Source organism: Alosa sapidissima, chromosome 6 (genome assembly GCF_018492685.1).
Source record: "Alosa sapidissima isolate fAloSap1 chromosome 6, fAloSap1.pri, whole genome shotgun sequence".
NCBI classification, from domain to species: Eukaryota; Metazoa; Chordata; class Actinopteri; order Clupeiformes; family Clupeidae; genus Alosa; species Alosa sapidissima.
Genome location: NC_055962.1, coordinates 27,766,870 through 27,788,635, shown reverse-complemented (window position 1 = coordinate 27,788,635; position 21,766 = coordinate 27,766,870). Strand labels below are relative to the sequence as shown.

The 21,766-nt window shown below is 39.5% G+C and overlaps 1 protein-coding gene and 4 non-coding genes across 6 annotated transcripts; 4 read left to right on the top strand and 1 right to left on the bottom strand.

Annotated features, from left to right (window-relative positions):
• Window positions 1–8,141: 8,141 nt before the first annotated feature.
• LOC121712303 (zinc finger protein 480-like) lies at window positions 8,142–12,880 on the bottom strand. 2 transcript variants are annotated; one of them, XM_042096445.1, is made up of 3 exons: window positions 12,813–12,880; window positions 11,636–11,920; window positions 8,142–9,274 (listed from the first exon to the last, which is right to left on the bottom strand). In XM_042096445.1, exons 2-3 carry the CDS (start codon window positions 11,904–11,906, stop codon window positions 8,619–8,621), a joined length of 927 nt encoding a protein of 308 aa, XP_041952379.1. In that variant the 5' UTR covers window positions 11,907–11,920; window positions 12,813–12,880; the 3' UTR covers window positions 8,142–8,618. The 2 variants fall into 2 exon arrangements, with proteins under 2 accessions (XP_041952379.1, XP_041952378.1); XM_042096444.1 differs by having other exon boundaries at window positions 12,605–12,873.
• A 1,729-nt stretch (window positions 12,881–14,609) lies between these two features.
• trnar-ccg lies at window positions 14,610–14,682 on the top strand. The gene has a single exon. It is a non-coding gene; the product is annotated as a tRNA-Arg (tRNA).
• Window positions 14,683–16,025: 1,343 nt separating this feature from the next.
• Window positions 16,026–16,098, top strand: trnar-ccg. Its single transcript has one exon. It is a non-coding gene; the product is annotated as a tRNA-Arg (tRNA).
• A 1,755-nt stretch (window positions 16,099–17,853) lies between these two features.
• Window positions 17,854–17,926, top strand: trnar-ccg. The gene has a single exon. It is a non-coding gene; the product is annotated as a tRNA-Arg (tRNA).
• A 615-nt stretch (window positions 17,927–18,541) lies between these two features.
• Window positions 18,542–18,614, top strand: trnar-ccg. Its single transcript has one exon. It is a non-coding gene; the product is annotated as a tRNA-Arg (tRNA).
• The last annotated feature ends 3,152 nt before the right edge of the window (window positions 18,615–21,766 follow it).

Below are 21,766 nucleotides of genomic sequence, written 5' to 3'. Positions count from 1 at the left end.
AACAGTCTCGACTATGATAAGATGTACATGATGCAAGAATAAGGGTTAAGGACAAACTGAATGTACATGTTAGCATCCCATGCCCTTAACAAATGTGGGTTATAGCCATTTATCCAGCTGTCCACACTTTAGGTATTCCTCATAGGTTAGGTTGCATTGTGCAAGTAGTTGTGGGATGCTTTCAAAGTATGCAGTTGGATTATTCAGCAACTCCCATACAGGCTTCAGTTTAGTTTTGGCATTTTCAGGAGACATGGATGGAGAGGCATGAGCAGCAGTGTTTGGAATAACGGCGTTTAAAAGAACGGCGTTAGGTAACAACGTTATTTTTTCACTAACGGGGTAATCTAACTAATTACTTTTCCCGTCGTTACAATGCCGTTAACGTTACTGGACGTTAAATGCGGTGCGTTACTATGCATTGATTGAATAAACTGTGTAATCCTAACGCACCCTGGCTCAAGGCTAGTGAGGAGGTGGGTTAATAACGACGTAAGCGATTATGATTGGCTAAGGCAGAGTCATGTTTCATGATAGCCAATCAGAGTTAGTGTTTTTACACACTTGCCAGCACACGTGCCACACACACACGCAACAGCTAAAAATAGAGATTCGACGAAACAGCAGAGGTCAGGAGCAATCCGAAAAGTTGCCATTTTCAAGGTGGCGATATAAGCACTACTTCAAATTCATCAAGGCAAGAACGTTCATGTAATGTGTACGTTATGTCCAGGAGCGAAGACTTTGTCGACATCCGTTGTAAGCAACTCTAATTTAATGAAGCATCTCACACACGCATCCTAAAGCTAGTGGCCAAAAACACCGATACCTCCACCACAGATGATCGCTCGCCATCCACTAGCAAAGAAGGACTCGGAGCAAAGTCCTCCAAGCAGCAAAAGCTAGATCTTTCTGCCTCACAACAAAAACCTATGACACAGGCTGAAGGCAACCGTAGGTCTGTCGATGTGCAATATCTTGAATTTCCCCTTGGGGATCAATAAAGTATCTATCTATCTATCTATCTATCTATCTAATAAATATCGAAAGTTATGTAGCCTACAAACACCTGTCTGTTCTACTCATTTCAACTGGCTGCTCAAAACTGCTCAAAAAATCCAAATTCTTTGACATATAGCAACTTTTTTTTGTAACAGTAACGCAAATAGTTACTTTCCCTGGTAACGAGTTACTCTTATCATAGAGTAACTCAGTTACTTTTTGGAACAAGTAGTGAGTAACTATAACTAATTACTTTTTTTAAAGTAACGTTCCCAACACTGACAGATTCATCATCAGATTCATTTATGAGCTCTACTGGCCTTGGTCGGGTTATGAATGTGTTCTCAACAGGCTGTTTTGGAAACCCAAACCGACAGTGCTAATTTCCCTTCTTACATGATTTGGAGTGTCTTTTGCTGTGGGTTTGCACCTCTGTCACTATTTTGAAAAGTGCAGGATCTTTGTCAGGGTCAGGGGGGTATTCCAAGTATGTGGTTTGGTGACAAACCTGGGTATATTAACTCAGAGTAAGTGGTAAACCCCCTACAATACAAGTCCTATGGCATTGTTTTGTAAGGAGAATGAAGCCATACAGCTCTTCTATTAGGAGGTTTACCACTTACTCTGAGTTAACTTACCCAGGTTTGTTACTAAACCACATACTTGAAATACCCCCCTGGTAGCTGGCATGTTATGTATTTATCCACAAACTCACACACTTTCTCATCAGGATCCTCCTCAAATACAGGTGCCTTCTTACACCAAACCGAAATATGGATATGCGGTGAACCTCTAGCTTGAACTCCACCCGAAAAAAGTAGTCAATGACCTCACCGATTGGCTGACTTGGTGACAAAATCAAATGTCTCATCAGAGTATCAACACACTTATCAAACATACGCATGGTAGTGACAGGGTTGCTGTGTAAAATCTCACATTTTGAAGCCTAGTCAAGCTTAGAGAAGTCAACCTGTTCGCCTTGTGGTGCCTTTATTGTTTGTATGACCTCTGGCCATCTCATTTCGGCAGCACTGAATGTGACGAAGAACGTTGGACAGTTTAGAGTAACATCACATATAGGTTGCGTAGTGTTCTTTCCCAGTATGCAGGTGTACCTCACAAAGGTTGCATGAACCGAGTGGCATCTCTGTTGCGTACCAATTTTTCCACCTCACGTTTGTCTTGGAGCATTCTTGCTGTTATTTTGCGTCCATCCCATCATCCCATGTCATAGGTTTTCCTTTACGTAGTTGGATAGACATTGAAAACTTGGCCAAAAGCATTTCAGTGATAAACTGTGCAAAGAAAATGTAATTGGTGTCAAGCAAATCGATTGTCAATAGAAAAGAGACGTGCATTAAAATATCTGCTTGGCGATAATTTTCTGGGTCTCTCGGTTTCATCCAAGGTGTTCACTCCGGTGGGAAACTGTACTGGAAAGGCCATCACTTCTAGTTTGGGAACTTGGAAGAAATGAACTGGTCTGTTTTCTTCAGCCAGGGCCACGCTAAATATTCCTTCACCAAATGTAATCATTTCCTGTGCAAGATCAGCTGCCTGCAAACAGGAGTCTATTGAGCATGCACCATTCTGCTGACTTGTGTTCTGCTCAGGTGAATCCTGGTCATCATTAGACTCATTCCTTTCATTATTAGGCTTTAATGCAAGCACTGTTAGTCTCTGAATGTCCTGTGTCAGTCAAATCACACTCATGTATTGCATCGGTCTGCATTAGATCAATTGCCTCTGCATCTGTAATGTCATCGCTGATGTCATTTTCATCGGCCATATCACTTGTTTCATCCTCAAAAGCAGGTATATCAAGTATAGTTATGTCTCTGTACTCTGGATGCATCTCTTTTAGTTTTGATAAGGCACAAAGCACTTTGGACATGTCAAGAGTTTGGAACTGGTAATGTTATTTATGCACAATTGTGTAGCCTAAACCAGACATACAGAGGCCTAGCAAAAGTTATATTGGCTGTAGATAAAGCAGGATATGAATTTCCCAATATTTTTCCATTAATTCGATTTCCATTAATAGTGGTTTACTGCAGTTTAATTTGAATTGAAATACCAATGAAATCGCTTTGATCTTTAGTTTGGTTGTAATTTCAACATTGTTTCAGTATTAATAGAGGGTGCCAAATGTTATAGAATCAATGTTGCAGCGCGATGATTTAACATTGACAAAATAACGTTGATTTAAAGGGACACCAGGCAACGTTTTTGTGTTAATTAATCATCTTCGTAAGTCGGTATATGGTTAAATGACTCATTACGGGGCGAATGAAGGCTCTCTCGCCCGCCCTTACTGCCTGTAGGAAGAATATCCCACTTGCAAGTTCGGTGTATCCTACCCGCCGACCGAAGCAGGATCAGTTTACAGCACAGAGGCAGGCTAACGAAACGCTAGAGATTGTTGCAAACGTGTGTATAATGGCAGAGCCGGCGAAGAAGCAGCGAAAACCCTTGACGGAAGATGCAAAGAAAAGGAAAAGAGCTTCAGACCGAGCGAGGGGGAGTTTCGTAGAGAAAAAGCATCAGGCTTGCCTGGTGTCCCTTTAACATAGATTCAATGACTAATTGCTATCTGGGTGAGTTGACTATGTGGCTTAATCTACCGACATGGTGGAGCTCTGTCGCTATGGTTTGTGTAGGCTACAATGAGAGACCCTTTGCCTACGGAAGATCCAGGAGGACAGAATTTTAAATGTAATTTAACATATTTACAGAGGGCCATTATTCCGTGTATTGATGTTGCATTAAAGTTAATCATTCTTGTCTTGTTCATCACCAGGATAATCTTCACTTGCATTTTAAGTGTAGGTTTTAAAGGGCTTTCTGGCTAGTATTCAAAAGGCTTGAGATAACTAACTCTTTTTGTTTATCCCCATTGACAGACGGGATGGCCCTGTAAATTGTGCAGCACTGTGGTATCAGGAAAGAGTGACATTTTAAAGCATTATAGACTGCATCATGGGACCTTTGGACACAGCCATGCGTTGCCTTGCGATGTTCTTTTAAATCCTGGAATTCCTTACACTCTCACATTTCAAGATAACACCCAGAAGCTAAATTCCTTAACTCACCTTGTCTTTCATTTACCTGCCCAACAAAAATAATTTATTAATTATTGTTCTATTAACTAGGACCCAAGTGCCACTGCAGTGAGGAAGAGAGATATCACTCTGAGATGCCTCTTTGAGTATATGGGAGAGAGTGGACAGGAGCTCATCTGTGATTACTGTGTAAGTATTGTCTCAAAGCAGGTTTGGGTCAGTCTGGTGAACAGGTTTAAATAGGTGCTGACTGTGAATGTGAACTGACTGAACCAGCATTTGGGAGGTAGAGGTGGAGTATTACATTTTCATCAACAATTGAGATTGTTTGTCTTAATTACTTTATCTTTTATCTCAAAGAGGCCGCAGAGACCACTGTTCGTAAGGACCTGAAAGTGAAGAATATGAGCATCTATGTCTGCCATGTGCCGGATGGAGTAGGAATCATCATTGAGGGAATACCAGTCCTAACTCATCTTGGAAATCTGGCCAAAGCATGCTGCTTACTGCTTGGGTTGACATATGCACTTAATCTTGAGTATCGATCCAAGCTTTTCAAAACATTTGAGGTGTTTCAAAGACTTTCCGTGGGCCTTGACACTCTGCGCCCAAAACCAAGTCCCAGGTTCACGACTGGAAAAACAAGCTTCTTGCCTAGGCACTTGGACATGACTTATCCTGGACTTGTGAACAGCTGTAAAACACTTTTAACACTTAAAACACTGTTCAGCTCATTTTGAATATGGCTTGTGAATTGTTACAAATGTGCCTGTTGACTTGATATTAAATTGTTGTAAGATTATGTATGCACACAGTGAAAAACTAATGTGAAGGTGTTCCACTAACCTGCACTGACATAATAGCAACTAATTATTTGAAGCCGTTTGCATGTACAAAACAAAAAAGGGCAAATTGGTCAAGATTAAAAACAATCAGAGGACATTAACTAGTATTTTTTAATGTAAATATTACATATTTTAAATAAGTCTAATGTGTATAATATGCTGATATTTTTTACATTGATTGTACTCAATTTATTGGCTTTTTCTGAAAAGGCTACTTAATCTTTTTGCATACACTGAAGTTGTCCTTAACTTAAAATATCAGTTAATTCACTAAACTTGCAAAAAGTAGTTGGAAAATATTTTCATAATTTTATTCAGTTAGATCCAAGTAACAATTACAGTATAGACAAAAAGGTGTGCACGCTCACACATTTTGTTTTTATTGTTGTTGCTATTTTTAGCTGCAAGAATTCATCTGACATTTCATCTGATACACAAACAATGAGCATTCATTTAATGTGTACTGTAGGTGTTCAGCAAAGAACCTTCTTCTGTATGTTTATGTGTAAACATATAATGTTTTATAATTGTGCTAATACATTTGCATTGTTTAATTAATGAAATTATGTATGGAGTGTGTGATGGGAAGAAATAAATTGCAGCTGGGGAAACAAATCTAATACTGTAAATATGCAGTATGTCATTAATTTCACAAAATCCTGTTGTAATTTCCAGAAACAGTATTTTACTGTAATTTAGGTTGCCTTAACAGTACTGTACATATACAGTATCTTGCCAAAAATTTACAGGAAAGGCAAGTACAGCTTGCTGTTATTTCACAATGCTGTATTTGTAGTTAAATATTGTAATGTTGCATAGTCACTTCCTGTAATTACTTTTACAGTATCAATACTGTACAAAAACAGTCCATTACTGGCATAATGTTTTATAATACTTTTTAACAGTGTTATATATACATACATTTTCTAATGAATTGAATGACATAGGTAATAAATATGACCATGGATAACATGAGATATCATGATTATCAACCAGTGATGGGTGTAACTAACCACCATTATGCTATTTATTGGCATACCTGGAACAACACATTGACTGATACAAAGTTTCCTTCACATAACCGAATAATCATTTGAATTAAAGTAATGTTCTGAACTCATCACAATAGATTAGATTCAACTTTGTCATAGTGCAGAGTACAAGTACGAAGACAACGAAATGTAGTTTGTGTCTAAGTGCAAAAACGCAGAAAAGTATAGACAGGTGGTGCATAGACAGGTCAAGAAATATAGTGCAGTGTAGACAGTAGTATACAGTTGGTTTACGTAAGGTAGAGAGGTTTAGAGTAATTCAAATTAAATATAAATATGTGCAGTGTATATTAGCAGTTACCTTATAAGAGCAGAATAAATATGGCTATGGAATATGAACAATGTATGAACAACATGTACAGACATGTGCAATGTAGTAGCAGTAACATTATAATAGTAGTAAGAATAATATCATTATATGCAGTGTAATAACAGAATAAAATATAAGAAAACAGAATAAATATGGATATTCAGTATGAAAAATATAGACAGATATGGGCATCTCAACAGGCACAGTCAAGGATGCATTGGGCGGGGGGAGGGCTTAGTTGGTTGGTTGTCACCGGGATACAAAGCTAGAGTTCAATAGGGTGACAGCCTCAGGAAAGAAGCTTCCTCTGAACTTGCTGGGTCGGGTGTGGAGAGACCTGTAATGCCTCCTGGAGGGGAGTGAGGTCTGAAAGGCTCTGTGGTTGGGGTGAGAGTAGGTCTGAAAGGCTTTGTGAATAACTTTTAAGGGAAAACTCCTATATAAAATCTTTTAGTGCGATTTAGGAGTACTCCTAGTGGTAAGATAAAATACTTTGTGAATACGGGCCCAGAATCCCTCGAAATATGTGATTATTTTGAATAACAGTATGTTGTAATTAATTATTAGACTTAGAAACACCTTGCCAATTGGAAAAAGAAATGCAAAAATACCAACACATCACTTACACATTACAGTGTAATACCTCTATAGTATTCTATAGCCGCTAGTATCTCTTTAGTATTCTTATAGTACTTCTATAGTATGTCCCAAAATACTATAGTATTCCTATACGTTTACTATAATATTTTGTCCGAAAATACTTTAAAATCCTAAAGTACTTTTTCGTAAGGGATGTTTGAAGCAGAATTGGATCCTGAAAAGGGATCTGTTGTCTGTAACGTAACATGACATGCTCTCCTCTATTTGAATGTTTCAGGTCACCGTCTGACTGATGTTCTTGACAAGATTATTAAATGTATTTTGATCAACTCAAAAATAATAAATAATAAGAAAAAGAAGACATCCTGTATAAACTTCAGTTTCCTTGCATCAGAAAGGGATATACAGTGTCATGTATTTTGTCTGTTTGTGGCAGTGGAGTAGGCCTATCATGCTTGGTACATAGTACAAGTACAAATACAAGTACAAATCACATCAGTAAAAAAAATAAATAAATACTAACACTAAATAATCAGGAACAAACTCACAGATATTCACCAATGTGCTGTTATACAAACATGCCAATAAAGATTTATTTCAAACAAAGAGTTATTTCAACACAGTATCCATGAAACATTACTCATACATTCATAATAGGTCACAAAGCAGGGACATACTGTTCACAATGAATCATAATAACCAATACCAATCTACATAAAGGCTCATAGTAATGTATACCAATATATAACTAAAGGCCGATGGTGTTAGTAATGTATACCAATCTATATAACTAAGGGCCCTTGATCATAGTAATGTATACCAATCTATATAACTAAGGGCCGATGGTCATAGTAATGTATACCAATCTATATAACTAAGGGCCGATAGTCATAGTAATGTACACCAATCTACATAAGTATGGGCCGATGGCCATAGTAATGTATACCGATCTATATAACTAAGGGCCGATGGCCATAGTAATGTATACCGATCTATATAACTAAGGGCCGATGGTCATAGTAATGTATACCAATCTACATAACTAAGGGCCGATGGTCATAGTAATGTATACCAATCTACATAACTAAGGGCCGATGATCATAGTAATGTATACCAATCTACATAACTAAGGGCTGGTCTATGAGCATGAGACTGTTCAGATTCGTGTGACGACAGAACTATATTATTTAAGTTAGCGTTACTCATTGAAACACTCTCTGTAAGGCCTTTGGTATTGCGGGACAAAGTGATAAATGTACTAAATAAATTTGAGTTGAAACCTTCAACCAAAAGTCTCTCCACACTGAGAACACTTCTGAGGCTTCTCTCCAGTGTGTATGATTTCATGATCGGCAAGATCTGCTCTACTTCTGAAACTCTTCCCACATGTGCTGCAGTGATATGGCTTTCCTCCACTGTGTGTTTTCTTGTGTGCACTAAGATTAGAGAGGTTATTGTAGGCCTTTCCACACTGTGAACATTTAAAAGATTTTTCTCCTGTATGAATAATCTGATGTGCCCTAAGACTACCTGCAGTTGTGAAGCCGTTTCCACACTGAGAGCACTTATGAGGCTTTTCTCTGTGAGGCTTTTCTGTGTGTGTCATCTGATGAGTAGCGAGTTGTGAGCTAGGCCTGAAACTCTTCCCACACACAGTACATTGATATGGCTTTTCCCCAGTATGGATCATCTGATGTCTTTTAAGATGATAGATACTCATGAAGGACTTTTCACACTGAGAACACTTTTATGGCTTTTCCCTATTATGTGTGATCTGATGTTTGGTGAGGTCTGGCCTCGCCCTGAAACTCTTTCCACATGTAGAACATTCATATGGCCTTTCCCCAGTATGGATCATCTGATGTTTCTTGAGGTCATATGCTCTCCAACATGTTTTTCCACACGGAGGACACTCATGTGCCTTTTCACCATTAGGCCTATGCACAATTTGATGTTTGGTAAGATCTGACTTAGTCCTGTAACTCTTTTCGCACGTAGTGCAATGATATGGCCTTTCTCCAGTATGGATCATCTCGTGTAGCCTGAGATCAGATATTCGAAAATAGGTCTTTCCGCATTGAGAACACCGATACGGCTTCTCTCCAGTATGCATGATCTGATGTCTAGCGAGATTTGAGATAATGCTGAAATTCTTGCCACATGTGCTGCACTGATGGGGCTTGTTTCCTGTGTGCACTCGTTGATGAATTGCAAGAGTGGAAAATGACACAAAGGTTCTGGAACACTGAGGGCATTCATGTTTTGTCTCCTTGGTAACCAGTCGCTGATGTGATTTTCGGTACGAAGTCTTCCTGCACCGGAAACGTTTGTGACTTTTCTTCTTGTGTCTTTTTTCCTCAGTGTTCCTCACTTTTTTGTGAGACTGAATCCTTTGAGAGCCTCCTACAATATTAGAAAACATTTTTAGGCATTATCCTCTTTCTTCTCCACTACATAGTACAGTATGTACAGTATGGGCACTAATTTGAATGATTGGCAATTTAATAATTAGGCAAAATCAACCTGCTAATTTAACACCATGGGTAAGACCTTAAGTGGTCTTACCTGGAGCCTAGACATTAATAGAAATATAAGTATGACTTTGAGCTGGAGAAATTATGACCAACACTCACTCTTTCAAATGTATCAACTAACAAAACTCAAAGAACCTATTAGGTCAACAAATGACGAACACAGAACTAGTGGGGCCTCACCAACCTAACATTTCTTTTTTTTGATCACACATGGGGGGTGGGAGAATCCATTGGGAGACATTAGTCATAGGCTATACTGTAGGCTCCTTTTGTGAGTGGGGGACAAGAGGAACATTTTCATGTTCCGTTTCACTTGCAATAGTGTTTGTTTTTTTATTAACTTTTGAAACTCCTGCACACTGCCCGTTTCACTTGCTATAGTGATTTTTTAAAATTAACTTTTGAATGTAACTAACTGCCCTCAGTATCCTATGATCTTCTCGTGTACTGAAGAAATCCATAAACAAATTGCAGAACAGAAGGAGAGCCAACATTGCACGTATTCTCAAGTCCCTTCACTGATTGCCTGTTTGTTTTGGAATTGATTTAAAACATCTTTAACTGTTTTTCAAATCTCTCAAATGTTTAGCATTTTTATACCTGTCTGATATGTTTTTAACTTACACCTGTGCAAAACCAGTTAAACACTTTTCAGTTACGCACATTCTACCATTTCCGCTTCTGTCAGACCCACAGCGTGCAAGTTTGAAATCCAGTCGGCCTTAGCAAAGAGGCGTTATTTATTTAAAATAGAACCAGACTGATCAATCACCTAATTTAGGTTGATATGAAAACGTGGAACGCATAGCTAGTGAGGGGAGTGGAGCGTGAGTGAGCACAGCGGCTGGAATTTTGTTGGAGCGCAAAGCTCTTTTTAATTTAGAGGCCGGAGCGGCCGCTCTGTTTGCTCCCATTTCGCTCTGATACCGTTCACGCCACGTCTGTCCAAATCCAGTCCGAATGAAATTCTTCCTAATAAAACCAAGACCTTTAAATTTCAAAAATTGGCCATTATAAGCTCGTGGATGGGGTTTGCTCATACAAGTCATACAAGTGTACTATTCCTACAAAGCAACTAGATACTAACAATGTAGAGCGGGGGTGGGCAAACTGCGGCCCGCCAAGCACTTTCATCCGGCCCGTCGAGCATTTAATTTGGTTATCAGGCTGCTCGCTATTTCTTTCCTGATATAGACGACGTTGGTTAGCTTTGCTGCAAACTTAGACCCCATCCACCATGGTTCTTATGGCCTATACATACATAAAAAGTCATGTCCAGCTGGCAGCTTGCTGAGGTGAAATAAGTTTCAAAATGTAAGAATTGTACAATACCGGTACACTTTTTGTTTTTTTATTATTTAAAAATCAAAATCAAATCAATGCAAGTATTATACATGAAATGGTGGCAGATTTGGGTAGCCGACTGTGCTGAAAAAAATATAGCATGTGTGAATGGCACTTACAATGACCAGGATAAATGCCTATAACTAAAGGTAGTGAGAATGCACTTAAAATAGGGTAAAAACTTGGATGCTAAACCTCTATTCTTCAGGCAATTAATCCCACTAACTCCTTTAGTTTTAGGCTTATGTGTATTGATGTTGCCAAGCTTGTTCGTTGTTGTATAATCTTTTAAAAATAAATGTGCTATATAAATATATTGCCTTTGCTCTTAGTTCTTTGGGATTTAAGTTTTCTGTTTAAGGTGACAATTTGGCTTGTAGATCATTTCTCTCTCTTTTAAACTCTAGCAAGCGTGGAGCAATTTCACTGGAGTGGAAGGATTTGAGCTGGAGTGGAGCAGAATTGAGCGGAGCGACCTGACGCAAATTTGAGCGGATAAGCGGCGAAGTGAACAGTCACCTGAGTGAGGAGCGGGATATTGGCACCGCTCAGCTCCACTCTAAAATAATGTTAGTGGTGTGTTGGAGAAATATAAATTTGTTATATATCTGCTAGTTTATATTGACAATTAAGAAAAGTTATTGCACTGTTTTAAAAACCGATAAGTGATGTGTTTTTAGTTATTGCACTGCCTTAAAACATATAAGTGTTTTATATTGATTTAGTTTAGATTCACATGCATGCTTATGGTATACTGTTTTGGTTCACATACATGAATCTTCTGTTTACATGTAATCCTATGTTCACATGTATGGCTGTTTTGGTACACATATATGAATATTTAGCCATATCTATGATACAATGATAAAACAATTAAGCAACTTACTTCTCAGAGAAGTGTCCTCATGATCAAATTCTCTTAAATCATATTCTTCTTCCTCTTTAATGTTCGTCAGTGGAGACTTCTCTTCTTTGCAGGTCAAGATTGGTGCTGTGTGTGTTTCAGTCTTATAGTCATATTGCAGTACAGGCTTTTCATCCTCTTCATGAATTGCACTCAGATACTCGTGTAGGAAATAATCAAATTCTTCTTCTTCTTCTTTTATCTCCTCCTTCACTGCCACGAGTAGTTGTGAGGGTCCAGGAAACCCTGACATTTTAGACTTCAGTTCTGTTTTTGCAAAAGAAATCCAGAATTAAGAAACTTTCATTAATTGCAAGGATAATATGGTTATTGTATTTAGCAGACGCTTTTGTCCAAAGCAACATACAAATAAATTTCGATTTAACAGTAAACAATAAAAAGTTGGTAAGACTAGGCCTACATTAAGGAGAATAGCAGTAATAAACAACAATGTCAATTCAATCAATAACCTAATGAAAATTAATAAATACTATAATATACAAACCATAACGCATAACAAACGTTTATTAAACTAAGTGCATGCAGCTATTTCATTTGTTGAAGAGACTGAAGATAGCTTTATAAACAGCATAACACATTGGCCTACACATAGTTTGTTCTAACCTTCATTTTGTAAAGTAGCCTACTACACGTTGTTGTTGGGGTTTTTTAGCACCCTGGATTCCAATTTAATCAATCGGCTGTTGGCTAGATCAGAAGATAATGGCAAAGGCTGATGGTCCCTCAGCTAGGCATGGTCATGGCTCAGAAACTCCTCTTAGGAGTGTGTGTTGGCCAGTTACAGCTTTGGATCTGCTAACCAATAAGTAAATAACTAAATAGTATAGTAAGCCTATACCAGTAACCATTAGCACAACAGTTTTACTCAGTCGTTTTGGTGCATTTCTGACTGAACATACATTTGCAGCCAAACACGCGTTTATAACTTACCCTAGTCTAGTCACACTCTTCCGTTTGTGCGTAGCCTAACCTGAGCCGTTTGATAACGATAGTTCGATTTTTATGAGTTATATGTAAACAGGTGCAGGAGTCTGTCGCCAGCTGAAATGGTTCTCCCCTCAGGACATCCACTCATTTCCCGCTGTCTGCGTTGTGTCGGCTTCTTTCTCCCGACTATTTCCCATTAGCTGCCTCCTACCTTCCAGATTAATAAGCACTCAAGTCCAGGATCACGGAGCCTTGTGTCGTCTCTAGCAGATATTAAAGTATAGTTAGTCTTAGTGTAATAGCAGTGCCAGCATATTATTTTGTTGTATGGTGCAGATGACTATAGCAGCCTTTGTGGTAGTTTTATGTATGTTATGTAGCTTTATGAAAATATATTCTAATTATGTAGTAGTAGTTTTCTGAAAATATATTATATTATATAATATAATATACTATAATATAATATATAGGCCTAACTGTCTGAGGTCCATGTGGTGAAACAGCAGGGGGTAATTATAGCTAAGGCATACACATGCTTGGGGCCAGGAGTTTACTTATAAGGACATGTATGCCTAGAGAGACTGGGCAGACTAAGCGGCTGTTCAGCAAGGTCAGAGGTCATTAGAAGGAAAATAGACTGAAGACCGAGGTACATATGTATTGCCTAATGTGGCAAAGAAGACATGGGAGATGTTACCTATTCTGTGTTCACACAAACAAGTGACGGCATGAGAAGGAAGGGTATAAGAATTATGTACAGAAAGTGAGAAGCAGCTTGCTTCATGAACCTATGCTCTGGAATGCATTAAAGCAACACCAAAGAGTTTTTTGTACCTTAAAATAATGTTTCCAAAATTGTTTCAGTGGTTCATCAACTCGTTATAGGGTGAACAGCACTTCGACATTCACTTCGCAGCCCTCTATCAGCTATAACCGCACTATGTAAGTTTGCCAGATCGGGTAGCGGATCTGTAGTTCAATGGAATGAGACATAAGAAACTACAAATTTGACTTGCACGATGTCGCAATACATCATACTTTCATAAAATAATGCAATATATAGCCTACCTTGTCTGTGGACATTGTTATTTGCAAAGCCGGTGCTGGATAAACAAATAGCGTGCGTGCAGAGGAAAAGTTTTTTGGTGTTGCTTTAAAGCCATCATCTGCAGTATTCATCTACGTTGTTTGACATTTTTTTGAGTTTGTATTATTTAATTAAAATTTGACACCACATAATTGCCGATTCTGGTGGGACCTGTGAAAGGACTAAAAAAAGGGACATGGACATTTGAGTGGCTCAGGAGCCCAGGTGGTCAGGGGCTTAATAGCAGCTAAACTCCTCTGACCAGACTGTACTCCAAGTAATTAATACTGCAGATTGTGGTAAGCATTTGTGTGTACAAGGTTGAATAAGGGAAATGATTTTGCATGTGTAAAATAATAAAAAAAAGACCCTCATTTCCTGCATGGGAAGGAAATAATGTAGTATATAACAAGGTTTGCATGAGTACAGCTGACAGCTGGAAGTTGAAACACTCCAAGATCGAGTGGACAGGTGGCCAAGTAAGGCACTGGTTGAGGCCTGGTGCCTAGAATGATGTGTAATAGTTCTGTGTAAAAGTAGTAGATGTAAAGGTAAAAAAGCGTATAGAGTAGTGTTGAATGAAAGTATAATAACTTGTTAGACAAGTTGCTGGTGGAGTTAAGTACAGTACTAGAAGTCCATGGCAGAGCACTTGTAAAAGACGTCATATACTTGCATGATGTATATTAGGAAAATTGGGAAATTCTGTTGTGTACAATATGAAATGTTTACATACTTTTTCCTAATATACATCATTGAGCAGGCCCAGTGGCCTAATGGTTAAGGCATCAGCCTCCAATATATATCATTGAGCAGGCCCAGTGGCCTAATGGATAAGGCATCAGCCTCCAATATATATCATTGAGCAGGCCCAGTGGCCTAATGGATAAGGCATCAGCCTCCAATATATCTCATTGAGCAGGCCCAGTGGCCTAATGGATAAGGCATCAGCCTCCGGAGCTGGGGATTGTGGGTTCAAGTCCCACCTGGGTTGTAAAATTATAAGAGAATGTAACTCAATGACTAGACGATCGTTCAGATGGTCATCAGTTATTTCGCATTTGGCATAATCTCCTGCTCAGTGTGCTGCCTTTACTCTTCAGGCAGAGCACTTGTAAAAGACGTCATATACTTGCATAGCTTGTGAATAAGGAGGAGACGCTGTGTCTGTGTGCACAGGAGAGTGAGTGTGAGCCCCGTGTAAAAATAGCAATGGGATGCTTGTCAGGGACAGAGCATAGACTGTATATATTATACAGTCTATGGGACAGAGGATGTATGTCTGAGTGAAATCTTCACATATAAATGGTTAAGCAATGGTTGAAGTTGACTTATAGAATTGGGAGAAATATTGGAAAATATTTCACTTTGAAAAGCCTTTGGTAATGTTTCAAACTGTAAGTGATGTGTTGGATGTCATGGGTTTCCATGATCAAAATATTATAGACCCTTTCAAGATTCCATTATCAGCATCATAGTTGGCCCCACAAGACTTCCTTTTTAACATTCCATATGTTATCTTAATGCAGAGGAAGTAGATTGGGGCCCAAATAGAACGTTCAAGCATTGTTTTTGTTTTTATTGTTGAAAGGGTCTATAAATGGTTGATAATGAGTGTGGTAGTGGAAAAATGGTCATTCCACTTGATACCTGCTAAGTTATGTTTTTGTTGTAAAAGGTTGGTAATGGCAAATCAGAGTTAGAGTTCTGAAATACAGTGGACAGCTGTTGCAGCGGCTGCTTGCTGAGGTGTACCTCATAAAAAGGCAATGCATTTGTGAAGGTAAGAGAGAGAACAGTCTGAGAGTTACAATAATAGGAGAGGTTGGTATTTTAACTTAAAGTTTAAGTAACGATATAAGTGAAGGTAATTTTAAATAGCATATAGTAGCAATAGTAATAATAATAATAATAATAATAATAATAATAATAAATAATAGTATTTATATAGCACTTTTCAAGCACAGAGCACAAAGTGATAACGTGGTATTGGCGAAAAGCTTGGCAGGGTGAAAGAGGAACAGATTCATTGCTTGACACTGGAGCTGCCGAGGTGGTCATCCTGAGCTTGATATTAACTGTGTTTTAAGAGAGAGAAAGAGAGAGAGAGACAACATAGCATCATCCACTGTTGTGGGTAGGCTACAGCCCAACCCATGGGCATGCGGACCCAAACACGACACAGCAGCACCCGAGAGTATTCTGCTGTCTATCTGCATTGCAATGCACAGATAACAGTGTTGCAGCGGAATTTCAGTTCTTTGAGTGTTTTGTGTTGTGTATAATATGAAATGTTTACATACTTTTTCAAAGATACCTAACAAGAATCTTTGAGCAGGCCCAGTGGCCTAATGGATAAGGCATCAGCCTCCGGAGCTGGGGATTGTGGGTTCAAGTCCCACCTGGGTTGTAAAATTTATGAAAGTTCCAGAATAACATCAGTGGTGGTCACACGCAAAATAGGTGTGGAAGTATTCTTCCACAAAGCATCACTGCCCTCAAAAAAATGCTACTCAGACATTGCTCACTCACGTTGCGCACCTACTGTAACCCTAGGGCCTAGATGCACAGAGCACTATGGTGTATATCTTGAAGCATGGCCGTAATTCGATTGGCTGGTGCTTTGCGTTGCTGTCAGTTGGTGCAGAAAAAGTTGAAAATGTCTCAACTTTTTGACGGAGGCGACAGGAGGAAAGCGACGTAACGGAACCACAATTCACTTTGGCAACGGATGACGAAAGCCCACGTAAAGTGATCGAGATGCGTCTCCAGCACTGCATTCAATGCAAGCGTCTGTAAGAATTGTAATAGATAAGATAGCAGCCTTGGGAGCTGGGTGTTGTGGGTTCACACCCCCACCCTGTCATTCCCCCCTTGTACATATATGCCCCATGGCATAGAATTCACCTGTCACTAAACACCAAAACCCTGTTAACCCTGTTAACCCTGTTGACTAAATAAAACTGGAAGAAATCTACAAAGCAGAGTTGAAAAATTAACTGCATTTCTAAGCCAAACTTAACTACTCTGTAAATAAAGCCCTTGACCTTGGACAATGAACACAACACGAGCAGCAGGTCCAGTAGCCTAATGGGTAAGGCATCAGCCTCCGGAGCTGGTTATTGTGGATTCAAGTCCCACCTGGTTGTCACATTGTATCAGGCATTGGCTGTTTACGTATCCCCCACAACTTCATATCTGGCATCCCAACTGCACCCTATGCTGCCATAGGAAAAAACGCCAGATACCGGATGTCAAAGATGGCAGCTTTTTTGTAGGCGAACTTCAGAGGTCTATTTGCCTCCCTGTCACACAAGTAACTCCAGAAAACCCATCCTCTGCGGTCACTTGTGCTCTTCATCTAATTGTTCACCTCTTGAAGTTGTTTCAAAACATAAAACATACACACTCACATGCACACGTAGACCTATATGCGCAATTCTGATACCGATTATCACACAAGTGACTCCAGAATCCCGACCCTCTCCAGTAACTAAACCTTTGGATTTAATTGTACACACACACAGACACACACATGCACATGTATATCTATACACTAAGAAACACAAAGCAAAATGCACAGTTTGTTATACACACCAAAACCTCTTGCCCCAGGACCTATTAGACCCACATCTCACTATCCTATCTACAAAGACTCCTGTGACTCTCTCAGTATGATTACTTTCTTAGCATCTCTTGATATACTGTAGATGTGGATATAATTGTATGTTTTAAGGCACCAATACTGCATGTGTCTGTATGAATGTTTGGGTGTCTATTTTTTTCTTTCTTTCTTTTTGTCTTTTCGTCACCTACTTAGTTTTTCTATCTAGCCATCACCTAGATCGGTGTTTCCTTGGGGATTGTGGGTTCAAGTCCCACCTGGGTTGTAATATTACAAACTATGTGTAGGCCTATGTGTTATGCTGTTTATGAAGCTATCTTCCGTCTCTTCAACAAATGAAATACCTGATAATGAAAGGCGGTGATTGGTCAAAGTGATTGGTCAAAGTGTTGGTCAAAGTGATCATATCAAGCAAAGAACGTGGGAAATTCTGTTGTGTACAATATGAAATGTTTACATACTTTTTCCTAATATACATCATTGAGCAGGCCCAGTGGCCTAATAGTTAAGGCATCAGCCTCCAATATATATCATTGAGCAGGCCCAGTGGCCTAATGGATAAGGCATCAGCCTCCGGAGCTGGGGATTGTGGGTTCAAGTCCCACCTGGGTCGTAAAATTATAAGAGAATGTAACTCATTGACTAGACGATCGTTCAGATGGTCCTCAGCTCTGGCGATTTTTCGCATAGATCTCTGTTTCTCATATGAACACGTTAGTTATTTTCTTATTGGTAAGCAGATCCAATGCTGTAACTGGCCAACACACACTCCTAAGAGGAGTTTCTGAGCCATGACCATGCCCAGCTGAGGGACCATCAGTCTTTGCCATAGAAGTCTTCTAATCTAGCCTACAGCTGATTGATTAAATTGGAATCCAGGGTGCTAAAAAAAAACGTAGGCTACTTTACAAAATGAAGGTTAGAACAAACTATGTGTAGGCCTATGTGTTATGCTGTTGATTAAGCTACCTTCAGTCTCTTCAACAAATTAAATAGCTGATAATGAAGGCGGTGATTGGCCATAGTGTTATGTCAATCATATCAAGCAAAGAACGTGTAAAATTCTACCGACTGCGGTCTTCTGATGAGTGTTTGTTGTGTTGACCATAAACGCTATAGGTCAAATTCAAGATTCTTTTCCTCAGTGTTTCCTTGTTGGTGGAATGAGTTGCCCAGTGCTCTCCGTTCCTGTAAAAATTTGATTGACTGCTGCTTTACTGTACATCCAGGCCCAGTGGCCTAATGGATAAGGCATCAGCCTCCGGAGCTGGGGATTGTGGGTTCAAGTCCCACCTGGGTCATAATATTATAAGAGAATGTAACTCAATGACTAGACGATCGTTCAGATGGTCATCAGTTGCTTCGTATTTGGCATAATCTCCTGCTCAGTGTGCTGCCTTTACTCTTCAGAGTGAAGGAGTGTTGTGAAATACGTAAAGGGGAGGAGGGCAGAGGAGCAGAGAGGCCTTGAGATGAGAGGAGAAGTAGAAAGCAGAGGAGCAGAGAAGATGGAAAGGAGAGGAAGGTGCAGCTGAACTGGGCATTTACTGTTGAGACACTGATTCAAGGAGAACTCTGGCGATTTTTCACATAGATCTCCGTTTTTCATATGAACATGGGGGCTCTTGAACAAGCCCCCAGAGTGTAGCACTACTGTAGCTACCTGGCAGCACTAACTGTTGGCTGCAGCAACTCGAGCTAGGGAGAACCGATTGTTGATTTGTTTTGTTTTTGTACCGACACTATTCAGTGACCTCGAGAAACAGAGATATGTGAAAAAGTTTCCTTTAACATAAAGGCCCTGTGGCCTAATGTTGCTCCAGAGAACAATGAAGAATCACTTTTGTTGTCTGCTCTATTCTATTTCTCTCCCTACAGCCATTAGAAGGAGTGAATAAATAAAAGAAAAACAATGTTTATTCAGTTTAATTCAATATCAACTGGCATGATATAATTTGCATTGTGAAAGCAAAACATCGAAACTGATTTACATATAGAAACGATACACAGTGTATATCACTTCATCCGTCTCACAAACACACAAAAAAATACATCTGGCTCCATCTCTCTTTCTTTCTCTCTCTCTTCTCCCCTCTCTCTCTCTGTTCGATCAGAATGAGTTCAGCTCAAAAAGTTTTAATGCCATGAATATTTAAAGGAAAGCTGTGTTGCCATGCATGAAACACAGAAAAACATCTCTTTGCTCTTATCACATCCCTTCTCTCTCCCTCCTGCCCTCCGTCTCTCAGAAGGCGATTTATTTATTTGTATTTTTGCTAGTTTGAGTAACTGTTTCTGTGTTTGTTTGCAATGTAATTGTTTGGGGACATTGAGAATTGCTGCTTATCTGGAACACATTTTTTCACACAAAAGCCTTCTGCCTCCTGCACACTGCTGGGACACATGTACCAGTGGTCTAATAGATACGGCATCAGCCTCCAGCTCTGGGGAATGTTCCACCTGGGTCGCAGAAACCTGCAGGTAAATATTTAAGGTGAGCATTCTGAGTCACTGAGAGAGTTTGGAATTTGTTCAGACTGCCATATTTCATCACTGTCATTTTTGAGAGCTCAAATGGATCAGTAGCTTCTTTTTAGCCTTACTGACAGAAGACCCCAACATTAGATATGTTGCAACCCAGAATGGTGTTTAAAAATCGGCACTTTTCATCAGTGATTTTATCAAATGTTACCACAGTTGAAATAATGTATTTAAAGTAGAATGTGTGTTTTTTTCTTTTGTTTTCTAGTCTTGTCTTGCTTTTAGTGCATTTAATCTAATTTCCCTGGACATCAAATTGATGAAATAAAAAAAAAAAAGCCCTCCCCATGATTCGCTAAAGATGTACACCTTGAAAGAGAGCATGTGCACAGTTATAAGAATGCACCTTGAAAGAGAGCCTGTAGGTGGCACTGTTGTATCAGAATAAACATTCAGAGGGAGGGAGACAGAGTCTGTATTAGAGAGGCGTTCAGTCACAGACTTCTGCTCTTGGGAAAATGTCAGAACGGGTCATGACCCTCCCCAGAGAATAACCTGTCACAATGTGTGTGTCACAGTGTGCATGTGTGTGTGTACGTGTGTGTGTGTGTACGTGTCTGTGTATGTGTGTTTGTGTGAGTGCATGTGACTGCATATATCTGTGCATTTGTGTGTGTGTGTGTGTGTGTGTGTGTGTGTGTGTGTGCCAGAATTAGCACAGAATTAGATACAGAGCGCCTCGGCCTAATTCCGCTACAGTGTGTCTCCTAAACCTACTTGAGAACAATATAGGAAGCAGAAACACAATAAAGGAAGTAGAGACAAGTAGACATTTAGCAATGGACACACACACACACACACACACACACACACACACACACACACACACACACACACACACACACACACACACACAGGCTGAAAGACAGACTGCAACTCTGCTGAAGCTGTCAGAATAAAATACGGCCTCAGACTAGATTTCACACTAAAAGACTTAAACAGAAAATATTGATTACGATGTTCACTCAGTGAAAAGCAATCCATGTGTCAAATAGTTTCTCTCTCTCTCCCCCTCTCAATCTCTCTCGCCTATGTGTGTGTGTGTGTATGCCTGTATGTGTGTGTGTGCCCCTGTACATAGTCTTAACACACACACACACACACACACACACACTATAACTAAACATACACATTTGTATGTTCACTCACTCAGTAAAAACACATTACTATAGATTGGCTTTCACACTATTGTATTGTGTGGTGGTTGTACTGACTAGTGATTGCAATGAAAAGACCTTCATTTAATATCAAGTAGAGGGGTGGTGGTGTTTACTGGTCTGTGTTTTGTGTGTTGTGTTTGTAAACACACCAGCGTGTTTGTCTCCTGTGCTGCTACTCTGTATGGATCACAGAATCAATATCAATTGCAAACACTTGCTGTATGAGTGGCTTTAGAGAAATATGATTTGTCTTTGCGTTCTCTTTCTCTGTCTTACACACTAACACACAGACACACACACACAGACACACAACAAGACAAACACTCTCCTCTATCAATGTCTTAGCCATCTAGTCAATATTTGGAATGAATATCATCACTGTGAGATGTAACCCAGTATGTGCATGAGTGTGTGTGTGTAGCAGTGGGTTCAAAACGTGCTATCTTTGCTGGAGGCTGTTCAGTTCTCCCAGCGACCTAAGAGGTGTGTACGTGTGTGTGTGTGTGTTTGTGGCATTTGGCATATCTCAGGAGAACTGATCGACCAAAACATTTTTGTTCTGTGCAAATTAACATTGACATAATGTGTCCCATGATACATTAGAACAATGGTAGGCTACTCCCATACAGCCCCTCTAAAAACCCTCTGTAAACACTCACATGCTTGTAAACACACACACACACACACACACACACACACACACACACACACGCACACACACACACACACACACACACACACACTTTCCTGCC

What these genes read in the sequence shown, in the direction of transcription:
- LOC121712303 (XM_042096445.1), bottom strand. Translation starts at nt 11,906, where the DNA reads ATGTCAGGGTTTCCTGGACCCTCACAACTACTCGTGGCAGTGAAGGAG. An exon ending in TGAGGACACTTCTCTGAGAA is followed by an intron (nt 9,275 to 11,635) that starts GTAAGTTGCTTA and finishes CTAATATTGTAG; the next exon opens with GAGGCTCTCAAAGGATTCAG.